General features: G+C 36.6%; 1 protein-coding gene across 1 annotated transcript in view; it reads left to right on the forward strand.

Moving 5' to 3' along the window:
* The first annotated feature begins 386 nt into the window (after positions 1-386).
* LOC134798808 (protein unc-13 homolog A) overlaps positions 387-17,688 on the forward strand; it is a 49,628-nt gene continuing 32,326 nt past the window's right edge. The window contains exons 1-9 of the mRNA XM_063771196.1: positions 387-5,202; positions 7,257-7,294; positions 7,496-7,586; positions 9,552-9,626; positions 9,984-10,203; positions 14,151-14,271; positions 14,804-14,910; positions 16,689-16,830; positions 17,060-17,186. Coding sequence (XP_063627266.1) covers positions 655-5,202; positions 7,257-7,294; positions 7,496-7,586; positions 9,552-9,626; positions 9,984-10,203; positions 14,151-14,271; positions 14,804-14,910; positions 16,689-16,830; positions 17,060-17,186 — 5,469 coding nt within the window. The 5' untranslated portion in view covers positions 387-654. The remainder of the gene's footprint in view (positions 5,203-7,256; positions 7,295-7,495; positions 7,587-9,551; positions 9,627-9,983; positions 10,204-14,150; positions 14,272-14,803; positions 14,911-16,688; positions 16,831-17,059; positions 17,187-17,688) is intronic.

Below are 17,688 nucleotides of genomic sequence, written 5' to 3' on the forward strand. Positions count from 1 at the left end.
ACGCAATCGCAGGAACTTTGTTTACCCTATCTTGATCCTAATTGAATATTTAATTGTAAGGCGAAGCGGTGGTGAAGCTCGGCGCATCATTTCCTGACACTAATTGATCCCATTTCCCTCCCGCGCCGAGTAACGCCCTCCACCTCTGAGTCCATCGCTCACGTGGAATCCAATAAGAACCGCTTAGCTGCCTCGCTAGGGAGCACGTCAACATTTCTTAAACATATTCGAGACTTAACTTGCCCATAATCTTCCCAAGTTAACGGAAGATAAGGAAGTTTAAGGTTTACGTGCTCCATAGAGGTAATCCCCGTCCTTATCCTTAACCTTATGACACTGGCCTGGATATAAGTAACTTATATCCAGATCAGTACAACTTTTTATCTTTTACAGAAAAGTGATGTAATTGTATTTAAAATCATATGTATTTTTTGATCGAAATTACCGATTTGATTCCGTCGAAGTTTAAAGTTTACATAAAGTGTTGAAACGAACATAGTACTTATAATAAAATGATAAAGTGGATGAAATGAACAATGACAATGTGAAAAATAAGTGATAATGACATTTAACAGAACTATAAATGACGCGAACGTTTCATATGAAAAGTGTGAAAAACAAATCGATATGGGATGACTCAAAGTGTAAAATGTTATGTGCAACCCATTTTCCGACCCGGAGATGATGCGCGACTTTCACGACAATGCTGGGGCAGGCGCAGGCGGCGCGATGGAGGAAAACGAGGGCGACGAGAATGGGGCTGCCGAGGTCGATATGGACGACTGCGGCTCCCTCGCGCTGCCGCCCGACCTGCCCCCCTACTCCGGCGACTACATCATCAGTGACTACATGGAGCGCCTCGGCACCCGCCTTAATATCCTCGAAACGGAGCTCAAGTACGCCTGGCGAGCTCTCGACCTCCTGAGTCAGGAGTACGTCAGAATGTGGGAACGTCTCGAGAGGCTGGAGGCCCTGCTCGCGGACCAACAGGGTGTTATATCAACGTTACTCGACTTCTACACGTGCCGCGGTGTTACCACCAGAGATCCTATGACCCGGCTAGAAGTAATTAGAGAAATTTTAGGCAATGGAACTGTAGAAGATGGTATCGAAGAAGGTTTAGATATAGGACGTAGCTCTGTCTTAATGGATCCACAAGAGGAAATAATGGAGTCTAATGAGGCTTTTTACAAAAGCTTAAACCAAGCTTATCGAGACGATCTCGTTTGCGAAGAGACTTCTCGTCCCCCTTCACAATTAGATATGATTTGGGAAGCGCCAGAAGAACACGAGATGGAAATTATACCTGCTGGTTCAAGACAAGTGTACAGTGCAACAGATTACAAAGATTACTGTGGATTACAGGGCGGGCCCGTTATTAGCGAAAGAGATTTGGTACATTTATCGACGTTAAGTACAATAGATCAACTCGCCGTAGAAAAATTACATGAATTAGATAGGCTGACAACACAATTACACAAAGATTCGAGAGAGTTAAAAGACTTGAAAACTAGAATTCTTAGCCCAGAAACAATGACATCCAAACACAATATTGATATCGAAGCTAAAGCACTTGTTGAAGATGGCAATATAATAAATGAACAACTTAAAAATGTTTATTCTGGTGAAGAAAACTGGGGTATCAACGATGTTATGAAAAGTTTTGACGATTTTCTATTGTCTATGCCTAAAGAAACTATCAGTAGAGAAAAATCTCCATCTCGATTATCACTTACTGATAAATCTGTAACGGATCGGGCTATTGATTACTTACCTCCAACGGTATCTCCTCGACGAAATTATGTTCCTGAAAGAACAACAACAGAACCGTATACTACAGTAACTGGACGATTAGCATACAGTTCGGCAGTAGCAAATGCGGAAATAAATGCAGCTAAGGCTTCCAAATCACCTAGCGCACTTTCTAGAGAAAGGTTTGAATATAGTCCATCTTATCAAATGACAGACCCTTCAATGTATTATTCTAGTAAAGGATTATCTCAACCAATTAACGATATTTATAAAACAGCTGGTTTAGATCAGCAATCTCCTATGTCAGTCCATGAAATTTATAAAAGACCTTCTGACAGTAGATATGAAGTTAATTATGAAGAAAGTAGGTTACGAGAGCCTCCTAGTCCACCGCCACCAGCTCCTCCAAATGGAGCTAATTTATTCGCCACTATTGGAAATAACAATGAATCAATGGCTGCTGGTCAGTCAATGCTTTCGGCCGGTAATTTACCATCAGACAATTTACGATTAAGTCCTAGGTCTCCCAAATCCCCAAAAACGTCACCAAAACACGTGAAAAGAGATACTACGAACATAGTGGCCGCTAAATCTGACTCGGGTTTATCATCTATGAGTGGATGGTCCAGCCTGGAGAAAAGCCCAGGCTCGCCAAAAACAGGAAAGGTCGTACATTCTAGTCATGACTCGAACAAAGCAAGAAACGCATCACCTCAATTAGTTCAAAGAATGGCTTATGAAATTGATTCCAAACCCTATTTAGAAACACTTACAGACTCATATGCCCAAGAAGGTAAAAATGTAAAAAGTGATTATAACTTACGAAAAATCGATAAAATTAACAAAGAACTCTCATCAAGGGATTTAAATAAATTTCAAGGGAAGTTAGAAAATGATTTTATTAAATCAAGTATTCCGCATTCCATCGGGGCATCAAGTTCACAATTAAATATGAGTGAATATTTTTATGGAAATGAAGCTCCTTCAATATATTCAGTTGCCGGTAATAGGCAACCAGTATTTACAACGGTTTATAGCACTCCAAGAGGCATGCTTTCTGAAGACCGAAATAATTTTTCCGAATTATTAGATAGAAATGAAATTGTAGAATCCAATGCACCAGTTGCAGACTCATATCCGCCTGAACCTAGTTATCATGCGCAAACGGTTGTTATGTCAGCTGCAAATGTAAATAAGAGAACATTAACAAGAGCAAACACAATGGGCCCTAATGATCCCCAATTTCATCAAAATGGATATAAAGTGACATCTCGTGGTGCGTATCCACCTGGCAACCTTACTGATGCATTGTCATATTATCCAACATCCAGTAGGTATGATTCACCAAAACCTACATCATTAGAAGATCAGCTGTCATGGCAAGGGGGAAGTAGATCACCAACTAGTTCAATGGATACATCTAGTTTAAAGTCCCACTCCCTAAATATTTCTGAGAGAAAACAGTTTCAAAATCAGCTACAGCAAGAATATTTTAAGCAACAACAATATGATCAAAGAAACGGAAATCTCAATTGTTACGACGAACAAGAGTATAATCATCAAATGATACCAGAACACTCAAAAACAAGAAAAGAACAATACGTAGACTCAGGTGGTATGTTAGTCTCAGAGTCAGGATATTTGTCTATATCAAGAAGTAAACCTCAAGATAAAATACCTAAAAAGCCAAAGAGAACATCTTCCTTAAAATCTGCTATGTCCAGCGTGAGCCATTGGCTGCCAGATTTGCATTTACCCAAAAAACATAGATCTCATTCTTTACCTTCTGGTGTAGATACTGTAGAACAATCTCAACAAGAAAAGAGTTTAAAAGAACGCATATTGTCTGCTCAAAGAAGAAAGAAAAAATATCATTTAGTTGCTTCCATGTCAGGCTTATTACAAAAGGCTAGAAGAAAGCATCAAGCAAGTCATCAATCGTTATCAGACCCAGAAACGTCAGAAACTGAGTGGTCAGGAGGGAGATCTAGTGCTCAATCCGAAGATAGTGACAGTGTGTTTTCTGATTCTACTCATGAGACCAATATGTTTGCTAAAGTACCTCCAAAACCAAAACAAAGAAAAAGTAACAACCAGGATATAGTGGAACAACAACAAATGATCCAAGAGTTACACCAGCAAGGGCGAGATTTTCCTGAAGATATTTCAGAACATGACATGGATGAAATTGATAAAATTTCAGTAAATAATACGATTCCACGAGATAAGAGCGATGATATTGACTTTCACTTCGCACGAATTAGCCAGATGAATAAAGATAATATATCGGAATTAGAAAAATTAGATATAGATACTGACATTTCAAACGTAGACCTTTTCGAAGATGATATAAAAGAAGAAGATGACCAATCACCTGGATCTCTTTTTGCAACGATCGGTGATGTGAAAAAGGCAGCTGCTGCCTCAGACGAGGGTCTAAATGACAGTAATAAATCCTATAGTGGAAGTTCGCAAGAATTTGCAGTATCAAGGGCTTTAGGAAAATATAGGTTAAGAAAATCTACATCGATATCTGATGAACAAATGGATGATGATCTCTCTCCACCGAGAACCGAACCCGAAAATCAGGAAGAAGAAATGCCAAGTCAAAAAGAGAAAAAAGTACGCAAAACTAGCACTCCCGAGATCGTTAACATTACAGCACCTGAAGAAACATCTACATACCCAGAAAGAAGTCCATCAATTCAAAGCGCCCGTACCATTCATAGTAAATTTCCGACGAGGCATCAGCAAAGTTTAGATATCCCTAATAAACACGATGATGATGACAGTAAAAGTACTCATTCGTGGAGAAGTGGCTCACGAGTATCATCGAGACGACAAAGCACGGAAGATAGCATCGATTCTGAGGATGAATGGTATTGTTACGAATTAAGGAAACTAGAAGAAATGGAACATCAGTCACATAGTGAAATGGAAAGACAAACAACACTGCCAGAAGAACCTGAATATGAAGATGAGGAAGATCCAGCCAAAGACAAGGAAATATTAAAAGAAAAAATGTCGTTTGTATTACGAGAATTAAAACTTAAAACAGCTAACGTAAAAACTAAATATGACAAAACACCAGAAAAAGAAACCTGGAAAGATATCACAACATTCCCTGCAACTTCTGATTCAAAGGACTTCGAAAGTCCTATTAGAGATGACGAAGATGATAAATTTTATGCCGATGATTCTGGATCCGGTGAAACTTCGGGTCCAGATAGTCCTGTTCAAAGTGGGGATGAACTGGACGAAGAATACGATATGCCGCAGTTTCATGAAGAGACCGCGACAGTTCAAGAACTACAACAACAGCAAGATGCACCTGTTGGGAGTAAATGGAAGTTGTTGAAGGCGCTGAAGGACCGAAAAGCTGAGGACAAGGCGTCTGATACTCCAGTGGCAACAACTCCATCCACGGAAAAAGACAAAGTCAGTGCAGGTGTAAGTTATCTTATGCAGAAATTTCATGAAATTAGAGTTAAAAGTTAGATGCTCGTATATGTTTACTGCAACACTAATGTTAAATAATATTTCGTTTAGCATACAAGTTAAATTAATATTTAGACTGAATGAACTGCAAAATATTATGCTCGCTTTACAATGTCAATATGAATAATAACGATATATGATCAAATAGGTAATCTTGCGCATAAGGCATAGCTGTAGGAAATATTTTACAATGACGTAATACTCTGTCCATTTCAACAACTTCCATTACAACGTTAGCTTATTGGTGTTTCAGAGAAAGTAGCTGTTAGGTGTATACTGAGATTAGGGTGTTTATATTTTACTAACGATTCGACTCGGATAACGTACGCGTAAAACGGTATTGTGTCACCTAAATTTAAAATTAAATATGAAATAGTCAATATACTCCTAAAATCTGAAAAAATAGGACATAAACTAGGGTTGGTAACTGGGGTTGTGATGACTTTACCTAATTTCAACCAGTTTGCTCCAGTAACATTAGCAATCCTATCACAGCAACTCTGAAAATATTTACTTACTTATATTATACTTATAGAGTGCGTGTAATAGCAACTTTATAATATTTATTATACATTATTTATAAAAGTATTAATGCTCTTTCTATATAATTGAGGCAATAACTTAGTAAATAAGGACTTTCTACATGTACGTTAACAGTATTTTATACGAAGCTTGAGAAATTAATCCCTATAACAATAAAACTATACAATTTTTAACTAAAGCGATCTTGCTTAATATTGTTTTATATGAATAACTACATAACTAAAACAAGTAATAAGTAATCATTCAGTATTTTAAAGTAGGCGGGTTTGTTGCTTCACCAGTAATCAGGTAATCATCAATGAAGCTTTTAATATATTAAAGGTGTGCTTTCACGGTGTCGTTGGCTTAGATGGCATTTTATGTACAAATCTCATAAATATCATATCATCTCATATCATAAAAAACGTATTTACCTTACTTACAAAGCACCTTCTAAATAATATATTCCATAAATTAAATAGCATGAAATGCAGAATAAAAAACCTAAAACAAATACTCGCGTAATCGTAAAGCGATAGTCACCTATAAAATTAATAAACAGTTGGATTTAGGCGGTGTGCGATCAAAAAAAAATGATGAGCTAAAATACCGCTCTTTTATCAGGTACAAAAATAAATCTACATATATTTCAAAGCTCATGCTCGATTATTGAAAATCTGTCTACCCTAAAGCCATTAATTATTATCGTGTCTCATTCGACAACTCACACATAATCATAATCACTGTGAAGTATAGCAAAAATTACTTGTCATAGAAATCACGTCGCTTAGATTATCGTATATTTACACAACGTAAAAAGGTTAGTTGGCACTTTATGTACTAACGTATTTAGCGGATGATATTAGATGTTGGATTATGTAGGCAAAAATTAAAATACATAGCGGTTTTAATTAGGTTTATTTAGTTAATATACAAGATATATTCATTTAACTACTTGGTCTGATGGGACAGTGTAATTTTATTGACATAAATTCGTACCTGGCAATTATTAACGTCATTTAATCAGAATCTTAGTTAATCAGTTAATGTTAACTTATCAGTAATCATAGTAATCAAAGTAATCATGCTAAAATATGAATTCTCCTTGTTAACATTTCGATCAATTTCATACAAAAAAATATCAATCCAAACACGTATCAAGTATTAGGTAAGTAATACAGTCGCCATCAGATATATTGGAGCGGCCGAGGTGTTCACAATATCTGAACACACAATCTAATGCCCTGACAATAGATGCGTGTTCAGATATTTGTGAGTGCCTTAGCCGCTCCGATATATCTGATGGGGACTGTACAAACTTGCCACTGAAGAAACACACATTAATCATTATCAAAACAGAAATTGATCGAAATTGATATTTATACAATGTTATTGTTAAGCTTGTTATGTTGAAAATAAAATGTTGTTTTTTTTATTTTTATTTATTTTTCTTTTAATTAATTGTTTTTTTTTTTTGTTTTTAGAATGGTTCCGGAGGATTCAACGAAGGAAAAGGAAATGGGTATGTTTTATAATTAATTCAATAACACAAATGATAGTTTGGTAAAAAATGTCCCACGTGTCATATTTTATTAGTGATAAAAGATTCACTTCATATTGAATAGCGTTCTAACATCAGAAGGCTGTTTGGAGTTCTTATTTTTTATACTAAAGCTTGTGACAGGTTCATATTTATATAATATATAATTGTTTTTGTCATTAGCCACCCAGGAGATAACCCCTTCTACAGTAACATTGACAGTATGCCTGACTTTCAACCACCTCGTAAATACATCCCGCTCGTCTCTGAACTTGTAAGTATGGCTCCATCATCAACTAATAAATTATTTCTTAATATAATCAATAGTCCGCTGTTTCTCTCTCTGGCCGGTTTCAATACACTATCTTAGGAGTAAATATTAAACTATAAATTTCTTCAGTCACTTATCTTGTCGACGTTCCACATCTTAATTTCACTAACAACTTTTTTTTCGTGCAACAAATGTTTTATTGATATTGAAATTGATGACTGAACAAATTTGATTGACAAATTGGAAATCTCAGAATACATCGATGACAAAATCTAATAGGGATAGAAAAGGATGATGAAGAACATCAATAGGTTCTTATCTGGGAAGGTAGATATTTGAAACTGGTCGTAAATGTTTACAGGGTACATATTCCCAAAATTCGCATCTCGCAAAAACGAAACCGAAATTGAGGAACGACCGTTTGAAGTGGTCTCCCTTCGATCGTTAATGTATGAAAGGGGTGATTCTTTGAACGGCTGAATTTGCGTTCGGATTTCGTATTTGGATGTTTCGGAATTTGGAATAAGCGCCCCGCTCGCATCGACGTTTGCTTCCTCAGGCTTAGTAATATTAGGCGCGTAATAAATGTTTTCTTCTTAACGGAATATTTCCATTATTGTGTGTTTTGGACAATTTATGGTGCGATACGGTTGCACGAGAAGCGTGTATACCTTAAACGCTCTTTTTATGACTTGTATGTTAATTGGCACACCGTTATGGCGAAATGTTAGCAAAACGGTTCAGCAAATTCAAGTGTATATCGCGTTGATTTTGAAAGCTCTTCCATTTATTGTCCAAATTAAATATATATATAAACTGAAACTATCAGAGGGCCTATTTGGAATCCTTTTTCTCTTTATTGGTGTCTCTATGTTACCTGTAACTATGTGTCTCCCTTGTAACTTTCACTAATACCTTTACCTATTCTTAGATGGCCTACCAAGTCCAAATTACCTAACTAACGTCACATAAATAGGGGTCACCGGAGAAGTTAGCCGTAGCGAAACCAGTTACCAGAGAATGATTCTGTTCCTAATTAAAATTAATGATGTAATTGCATTTTACCCCTTACCACGGACCCGCAGGTTCTCAAGGTATTTCTCTCCCAATAACACTTTCTATTTCTATGCATGCAACACTTTTATCGTCAGTAAAAAGATAAATTCGCGGCAATTAATAATCCTATAAAATAACGCTTTTTACCTTTTTACTAATGTGACGATATCTATCTAGTTTGCTTGCATCTGAACGGATTATTGAAATTCTGCATGATCCTGGCTGTTTTGCATATTATATGGACTCAATATTTTTTTCTATTTTAACCAACTTTTGAATTACTTTAGTTACTCGAACGCGAACGCGGGAAGGTAAAGTATGTTGACACACAATGTCAATTCTATGACATAGTGCTATATCTATTAATTAAATTTATTTATAATATTTTATTTCAGAATGGAATGCACGTGCTTCCGTGCTTGAATGTTTTATTGCGAGGCTTTGATAAACTCAAGAATATTTTTGTCGAAAAATCATTTGATTTCATGCGCAAATTTTCTGTTCTTCATACACACCAAAATAAGTTTTAAAACATGCACAAAAATGATATGCAGCATTTACTTTACTTATTATAATTTCCTTTCTATTTGTATTTTACAAAATACCTATTTAATAAGGCTTACATAACAAAGTAACATTATTCAGTCATTATTTGTAGTATAAACTCATGATTTATTATTTACATTAAAAGGCTTAAGAAACAGCTTTAATAAAGCATGTTAATGTAGATTAAATTGAAATCGCCAATTCAATTAGAATAAAAATATTGAAGTATTGAAAATACTATTTGCGTAGGTAGGTACATATATTCATTTCATATAAATAGACACTTGAGAAAAAGCTTACATAATGTATTTGATTGCGACTATCAAAATATTTTTATCATGATATTAAAGTTCTTATATTTTTTAGACTATGGCTGCCACAAAAAGGAATGCAGGTTTGACATCAGCTGTACACCGGGCCACGTTGAACGATGAAGAATTGGTAAGATTTTATATAAGCAATAAGTACATTATTGTAAATAATGACTCATATATTTAGCTCTAGCATACATAAGTAGGTATATGTCAAACACCTAATTAGGAACAAAATAAGTTGTTCTAGAAACCAAGTTGTAAATATTCAAAATGTCGCTCCAACTTACTAGACTCTAACTTTGCACAAACTTGGCAGTAGAAAGCATACATGTGTATCCTTATAGGCTCCATAATAGACTGAGCATGATAATTTTGCGTGGCCCGACTCTGGCCATTGTATAACTGAAAACTATAATAATTAGATTGCACCTAATTAACTCAACTCAAATTAATACAAGCATACTGACATAAATCAAAATTTCAGAAAATGCACGTATACAAGAAAACATTGCAAGCGCTCATATATCCCATCTCGTCAACGACGCCCCACAACTTTCTGCTATGGACCGCCACTTCCCCTACATACTGCTACGAATGCGAAGGCCTTCTGTGGGGCATTGCGAGGCAGGGCGTCCGTTGTACCGAGTGCGGTGTCAAGTGTCACGAGAAATGCAAGGATTTGCTCAATGCCGATTGCCTGCAGAGTAAGTTGTGCTTCACGATAGAGGGAAATTTAAAGTTTGGTGATACTTTGAGACGTCTCTTCTTGGTTGATGTTATAATTCTACATGCTTTCGAATTATATATGAACACTTGCTTATAATTGTATAAAGCACGCCTACGTGCCGATAAAAACAATTTGTACTTACGAAGTCTCGCCAAACAGGAACCCCATGAAAAATAATTAATAACCACATTCATTTAATAACCAAATGCCATACACCGGCCATACATCATAAAATTAAGTAAGGTTGTAATTGAAAAGTAAACCAGAGAGGGCATTAATTATTTTTCATAATTAAAGTCTCAAGCGGAACATGCACATGAAAGCCGTCACTTCGTTGAAATATGTGATGTCATGTTGGGAGACTGCAAAGCACAGTTCGCTCCTTATTAAACTGGAGTGGAGGCAAGCGGCACTTGACGGGTCACTCATCGCCACAAGATCTCACCGCCAAGGCACCCGGGCGTATCGATATACAAGTTTATCATATGCCAATATTGTTTCATGTCTATATGTTAGGTCACCTTTGGTAAAGTTATGGTTGGTCTTATCTTATCGTTTTCGGGGGCCCTTACGGATACACTTCGACCCATAGGGATCTTTTGTGCAATTACCCCCTAGGAAAGATCAGTCAACTACTCAAGAGCTCCATGTGCCGGATGATGGAGCTCATGGGTAGCGTTTTGAAGTCCTTTGGTTCCAGATATCCTAAGTTATGGTACAAGTCAATATATTTGTTGATATACCGTGAAACTAATATGCTAAGTAAATATTCAGCCACATACTTGAGGGTGGATTGCGGAATTTACAAAGTACCGTTAGCGAAAATTTTCGTTTATGATAGACGTTTCAGCCGATATTTTATGATAAATTCACAGTTGAATAGGTAGGTGAAGTTTTTAGATGGTCTATTTTCTTTCATAATCCGCTTTAAAGGTAAAGTCACGGTTACTAGTACTTTAAAACAAAGTTATAGTTAAAATGATTAGCGTAATTTTCATTACACTGTCAAACAGGACTGGCATCCGTCCAAATCTCAACGGTAGTCTTGGAACTTCTTTATCTAGTCGTGAACTCGCGCTTTTATACAATTTGCCGCTCTGCAAATTTAAATTTGAATTATGCAGAGTTTATTTCATTATATTATTATAGCAATAACCGATACCTAAAAAAGATACGTGGAAATAATAAATATGTCGCAGATTTACCCGTAATGCCATTTAGTAAAAAAATATTTAATAGTCAAATATTAAAGAGACACTTTGAATATGTTTTAATTACAAGCAATCATCAGTACATATCTATACGTAAGCAATAACCTAGTCATAGTGTTATAATATTATAATTATTCAATACAATGCAGCAACCTTTACCACCAATAGTTTTTGTTTAAAGGGAACACTGAGTAACCAATACGACGGCGTCGCAATTTTTTTATAAAACAAATGTTCATCTGAGAATAACGCTTCTTGAAATGAACGGATGTTCGCAGTAGGTGTCCCCTCACCGCAGGAGTTTCGAGTAGCACTTAATGGAGCACCAGACTTTTCAAGAGTTGCCCTTTGTGCCCTCACTTTGAAGACTGCGTTACTCGTATCGTGTCTTATAGTATTGGAGCTGAGTTGTTTGACCTCGTTGCGCGTTATTGTATTAAGTAACACTTGCTATATACTCCAGTAACTAAATAAGGACTAACACTTATCATCAGTCAGAAACTTGTCGATATATTTTGGTGACTTTTGAATTCGTTCCTTTATAGAGACAAACGGCCCGATTCGAACTTTAAGATACGTCAGTTAATAGTTCAAGAAACGATATGAATTAGATTTGTCAGTGTCAAAAGCGACGTTTTTGTTTGAAGAAAAGTCACATTTGACACTGACATATCTAATCCATGTCGTTTCTAGAACTATTAACTGACGTTGACAGAAATTGTATTTGGCCGCAATAGAGTGACCCGTCAGCGTTTCTAAACTCCGTGCACAATTTAGACTTTGCACCAAACGCTATACATAACAGCTATTTAGAAGCACCTACAAAATATAGAAATTGGCTAACCAGTATACATAATTGTAGGTATAGAAAGCGAAACGTGTTTTGCAAGTCCGTGCCACGAATTATGAGCAGTGGTGATGTTTTATCTGTATATTTGTAAGTGTCCGCTCTCTAGGTGGCATCTAAATTGAAGGTAAACTGGTAAACAAAATGTCGTGGTAGTCAAAATTTTAATATAGCTCAAGTTATGCATGTTACGTAAAGTTTTTGCATGTTTCAACGCTAGACATCAAGAAAAACATTAAGATCCAATCGACAATCATCGTTATTCAAAGTATTAGGATAGATCACGTCAAACAATCACTTTCCAAAATCATCTTCATAAATTTTAATCGATGTCGTGTCTCTCCTGGCCGATCGTTTTATATATTTATTTTATATTTTTGACCTCATATAATAATAAAAGCATGGTGTCTGTACCCCTTTCGATTACCTTTTTATACAAATGTACTTATATGCTTTTTCAATGTGCATGGCTACCAGTTACGAAAATAAGTAACACATGATATTTTTCTGAATTGTTATATTATTGGATTCGGCGATAAGTATTGCACGATCATGTAGGCGAGCAGTCGTGTGATAAATTCCTGATTATAACACAAAACTAGAATCCATTTACACTTATCGACTGCACGCCGTATTCATGGAAGTCTACACTTTGAAAATAATTTTCTTCGTATAATTTTTTTTATATCTTTAACTTACTTAACTTTTAATCTGTAAGAAGGTATTCTTTTATTGAAAAAACTCTTACACAAAAAATTTATATCATCTCACTTGGAGTGAAACATAATATATGTAAATAGAACATTTTCTTTTACTGATGACTATCTTATACTGATGTAGATATATTGTTGTTTTAATTTTCTACTAACTGCATGTGAATTATTCTTATATTAAGTTTTTAAAAATTTTCTACGTAACTTAATATTCATGCTATTCAAATCATTCTAATTATGTTTTCAAAGTGTAGACCGTAGATAAAGTAGATAGGGCCCCCTCCGCCATCCGATCCTTCGGGTTGCCCCGCCCAGCGCCGAAACTTGTTAAAGCCCTTGTTGGATTAAATTAGTTAAGTTTACTACTTTTCTGTACCCTACTTCACATCTACACTGTCTCACACACGATTCTAAGTATCGGTACAGAGCCTTGAAAAACAAGCTACCGACTAATGAAAATTAAATCTGACACTAAACTGTTGAGCAGATGTGCCTGTCTAGCAATGTGTGCACGCCTCCAATGTCTGCCCACTTCGATATTATATGTGGTCCCATAGTTTATTTATTTAAGTACATTTTATTTTTTCATAGACTTCCGCGTTTATGTGTTTCTTTCACTATCTTTATGTTTCTATTTAATACTCCTTTTTAAGACGTGTGCTTAGAGCTTACGGAAACGATGACGATGTCTTGAAAAGTAACAATTCAACTACAAAATGAGATATAGACTTTATTTAAATCTGAAACATACAATTCTTATACAGACTATAGTTTGAAAGGGTGTTTGATTTTTGAAATACCAACCTGACAATATCCTCAGACGTGTTTTAGTTGCAACAGACGTCGACGCGATTGCTGTGATATTTTGATTGCAGTAATTACGTCTCGGATAGTTTGTCGGTTGATATTCGTTTTGGAAAGGCGTCGTGCTCCGGTCCGCTTCGGTCGGCGCCGCTCGGGGTTAGCGACGCGATCAGATCTGGCAACGGTAATTAAAATCAGTATTCGGATTTTTTCGGTCTTTAGTTAGCATCTGGTCGGGTTGTGTCCTCGCAGAGGCTGCGGCGGGCAGGAGCGCGGGGCGGGCAGCCGTCCCGGCGCACTTGCTTCTACGAAAGAACTCCCGGCACCGCCTGAGCAGTGTGTTTCGCAGGGGCTGCCGAGAAATCTTCGAAGCACGGGGCAGAGGACAAGGCTAACTCCATCATTACCGCCATGAAAGAACGAATGAAGCAACGCGAGAGAGATAAGCCGGAGATCTTCGAGCTAATCAGGTATTGCAAGTTCCAAATCGTTCGTTGACTAACGAGTATTTAATACTTTATAATAAATGGGATAATAAAGAAGTAATTTTCTTCTTCATACCGCATTTAAGAATTTAATGAACGTAAAATGAATTGGTATTCTTTTTTAGATTGGTTTTTCTGGTAAATTTATACTTCCCTCACCGACATTCCAATTTCTCTTTTTGATAGTTTGATGAATCGTTTGTCATAAAAAATGGTATGCCTCGAAAGTTAAACTTTGCGCTCATTAAACACCAAGGATATTTTTATAACTTTATTCTTATAGCCACGTTTTCATGAAATCAAAGTTAATGTCAACACTTATTTTGGATTTGGTATTGGGTAAATACAAAATGTTTTAAAGTTACTCTTCTATTTTATTCATATTTTTATTTTTATTTCCATACTACTATAATTATACAGTCTTATTTTCAACTAAGCTTAAGCAAACACGAGTAAATTAACAACAACAAAACAGCTTTAGCAAGTGTAATGGCTGACACCACTGTGTATGTAACAGACAGGTGTTCAGCATCGAGCCGGAGCCGCACGCCGCGCACATGAGCACCGTCAAGCAATCTGTCCTCGATGGCACGTCAAAATGGAGCGCCAAGATAGCTATCACAGGTTCGCTGGTAACTGTGTCAATGTTTCTACCCACAGCCAGAAGAGTGCAGCGAACCAGCGAAGATCCCGCTCATCCCAACACACACACCACACTTAAACTTTTCGTCTTTCGTTTCATGTGGCGGCCAGGCGGACTTTTAACGTCGATCCAGACACTCACATAGACAGCCTCGAACAGGCAGAGCAGGTCACTATAGAGGGAACGTCAAAATGGTCATGCAAGATCGCCATTACAGGTTTGCGGTGGTCTTTCGCGGCTCCGGACCGCACGTTCGCAACTTTGGCTCTATTAGACAGATTCTCTTCGCCTGACTTCTGAGTGCGTTCTTTGATAACTGCAAAACCATTTATTTTAACTACTTATGTCTACTGTTTATGTTTCATCTATAACTCTAGTGAACTCCTGTTATTTTTAAAATACGTTGCAGTTGTCAAGGAAATTTTGCATACCCTACTTGAATCCCTACTAACCCAAATCACGGTCGTCTTGCACCGCCTCTGATCACTTTCATCAACAAATCGTAGTTAGGTTTCATTAAAACAGGAAATTCCACGAATCTCACACACCACCTTCTAACAATACAAGACTTAAGTCAATCATGCACACGGATTTATTTCCATCTGATTTAACACGAATTTTTGCAAACACATGAAATAATAACAATGATCGCAAACTATTTACTGACACGTCTGCTGGAATTACACGATTGCATGTATCTCACGAGAATAACACTTAACTGTTACTGTTACGAATGGTTTCAGGAGCCTGCTTACTAACTTGCAAATGAAGAGCCCCGAATGTAACTATAACTTCTCTGATAGGTAGTCATGACCCTACACCTGTCTCCCAAATAGCTACACCCAAGTAACTTAAGTGAATGAAGTTTTAATTATTGAATGAAATAAGAGCATGACGAATGATAATACTCTTTTATCGAACTGATAGTAAAGATGCTGACGCCTTTACTTCTACATAATTATTATATTCATTCATTATTTTCGATTCGTGAAAATTCCGGATTCATTAGATTTGACTGCCGCGCATATCTTTTAGACCTCTTCTTTGAAACTTTCCTGGTCGAAGTTTGCATTAGAGTTGCGATAATGTAGTCGCTATGATCTACTTGTTTTAGAATTGGAATTTGGGCATAGACAAAAAGTTTTGTAGTTTTTTGAAGCTAGTGTCTTCTTCTTGACCCCCAACCTCGTTAGACACGAATCCTGATTGTAGTGTTTCGACACGATCTTCACTAACACCGTTTTGAGTATAAAGGTAAGAATGTTTGCAGCACATTTACATTAAATGCTAATGTGACATGTCACCTGACAAATTAAACGGCACGACAGAATAGTTATAAATATTATAATTCAAATCTATAATATTATTTTACCATTTCTTATTATAAGGAACTACACAAGCAGCGAGTTTGACCTTTGCAAGATTTAGTGGCAAGAGGTTTATCAGAAGTCGTTCGAGCTTGACATAGGTCGGCTTTGAAAGGTCCATTGAAAGCTCCTATGTAAATGTGGTACTAATGAGTCTTTGATAAATATCCCTTTTCGATCCTTTCACTTGCTGACAGGATATATTTAATAATAAATCAACCTGTACGCAGAGATAGCTTTATGTATTCTTTGTGGATTCTAAAAATATCGAGTATTTTATGTACCTTCTTATTGAGTAGGCTAAAGCTCAAATAATGCTTGGATGCTTCCTGAACTAATTTGTTTACTATTTTGAAGCTTATTTTTTTACTAAATTAGCCCTTCGTGGGCAGTTATCTGTGCTCAAGGGTTAATCGCCAAAGATAAGAGTGGGACCTCGGACCCCTACGTCACTGTCCAAGTCAGCAAAGTCAAGAAGCGGACCAGAACTATGCCTCAAGAACTGAACCCCGTTTGGAACGAAAAATTTTACTTGTAAGTTGCATAATTTAATTCTCCTTTCCGCGTCTCGCTTTGTACACGCTTATATTGAAAGCTGCGAGAGCAAATCGTAAATAATTTAGAGCAGGTAAATCCGATTTTGGGTTGTACTTACTTGCAATTTATGTTGACATTGCGCGCGGTGTTTTGCTAATGTTGTGGTGAAGCTATAAACAAGATTTAAAGTGGCAGGTATTGCTAATGTTGATTATGAACTTTGCAGCGAGTGTCATAATTCATCGGACCGTATCAAAGTACGCGTGTGGGATGAGGACAACGACCTGAAATCTAAGCTTAGACAAAAGTTGACGAGGGAGTCTGACGATTTCCTGGGACAGACGATCATTGAAGTAAGTATTTAACTGTTCGTTTGAACCTGAAAATTGTCAGCATTAATGAAAATAGTCTTGGTTATGTATGGTTTAGCTCTTCTAATGTGATCAGTGCAACCGCTTGAATGGATGACATTAATCTCGTTTTGTGTTACGTCACAATATTCTTTCACAATTGCATCTAAGTCAGGCAAGCATGTGAAAAATACGTGGGTCAAACAGATCACTGTGTTATGTCTTTCCTGTGTGTTATGTCTTTCCTGTAGACATACAATAGTTAAGGGCTATAAAGGTTAATTTTCTTATTTAACCCTTATCCACGTGAAAAGGTCCTCCTTTTATTTAGAGAACTATGATAAAATCATTGCTTACATGCCCACAAGCTGTTAACTATTGCCCACAGGAGAGAAAAATGTACTGTTCGCGATAACACACTAGTTTTCTCTCCTGTGGGCAATAGTTAACAGCTTGTGGGCATGTAAGTAATGATTTTATCATAGTTCTTTAAATAAAAGGAGGA

This window comes from Cydia splendana, chromosome 17, assembly GCF_910591565.1.
Source record: "Cydia splendana chromosome 17, ilCydSple1.2, whole genome shotgun sequence".
NCBI lineage: Eukaryota > Metazoa > Arthropoda > Insecta > Lepidoptera > Tortricidae > Cydia > Cydia splendana.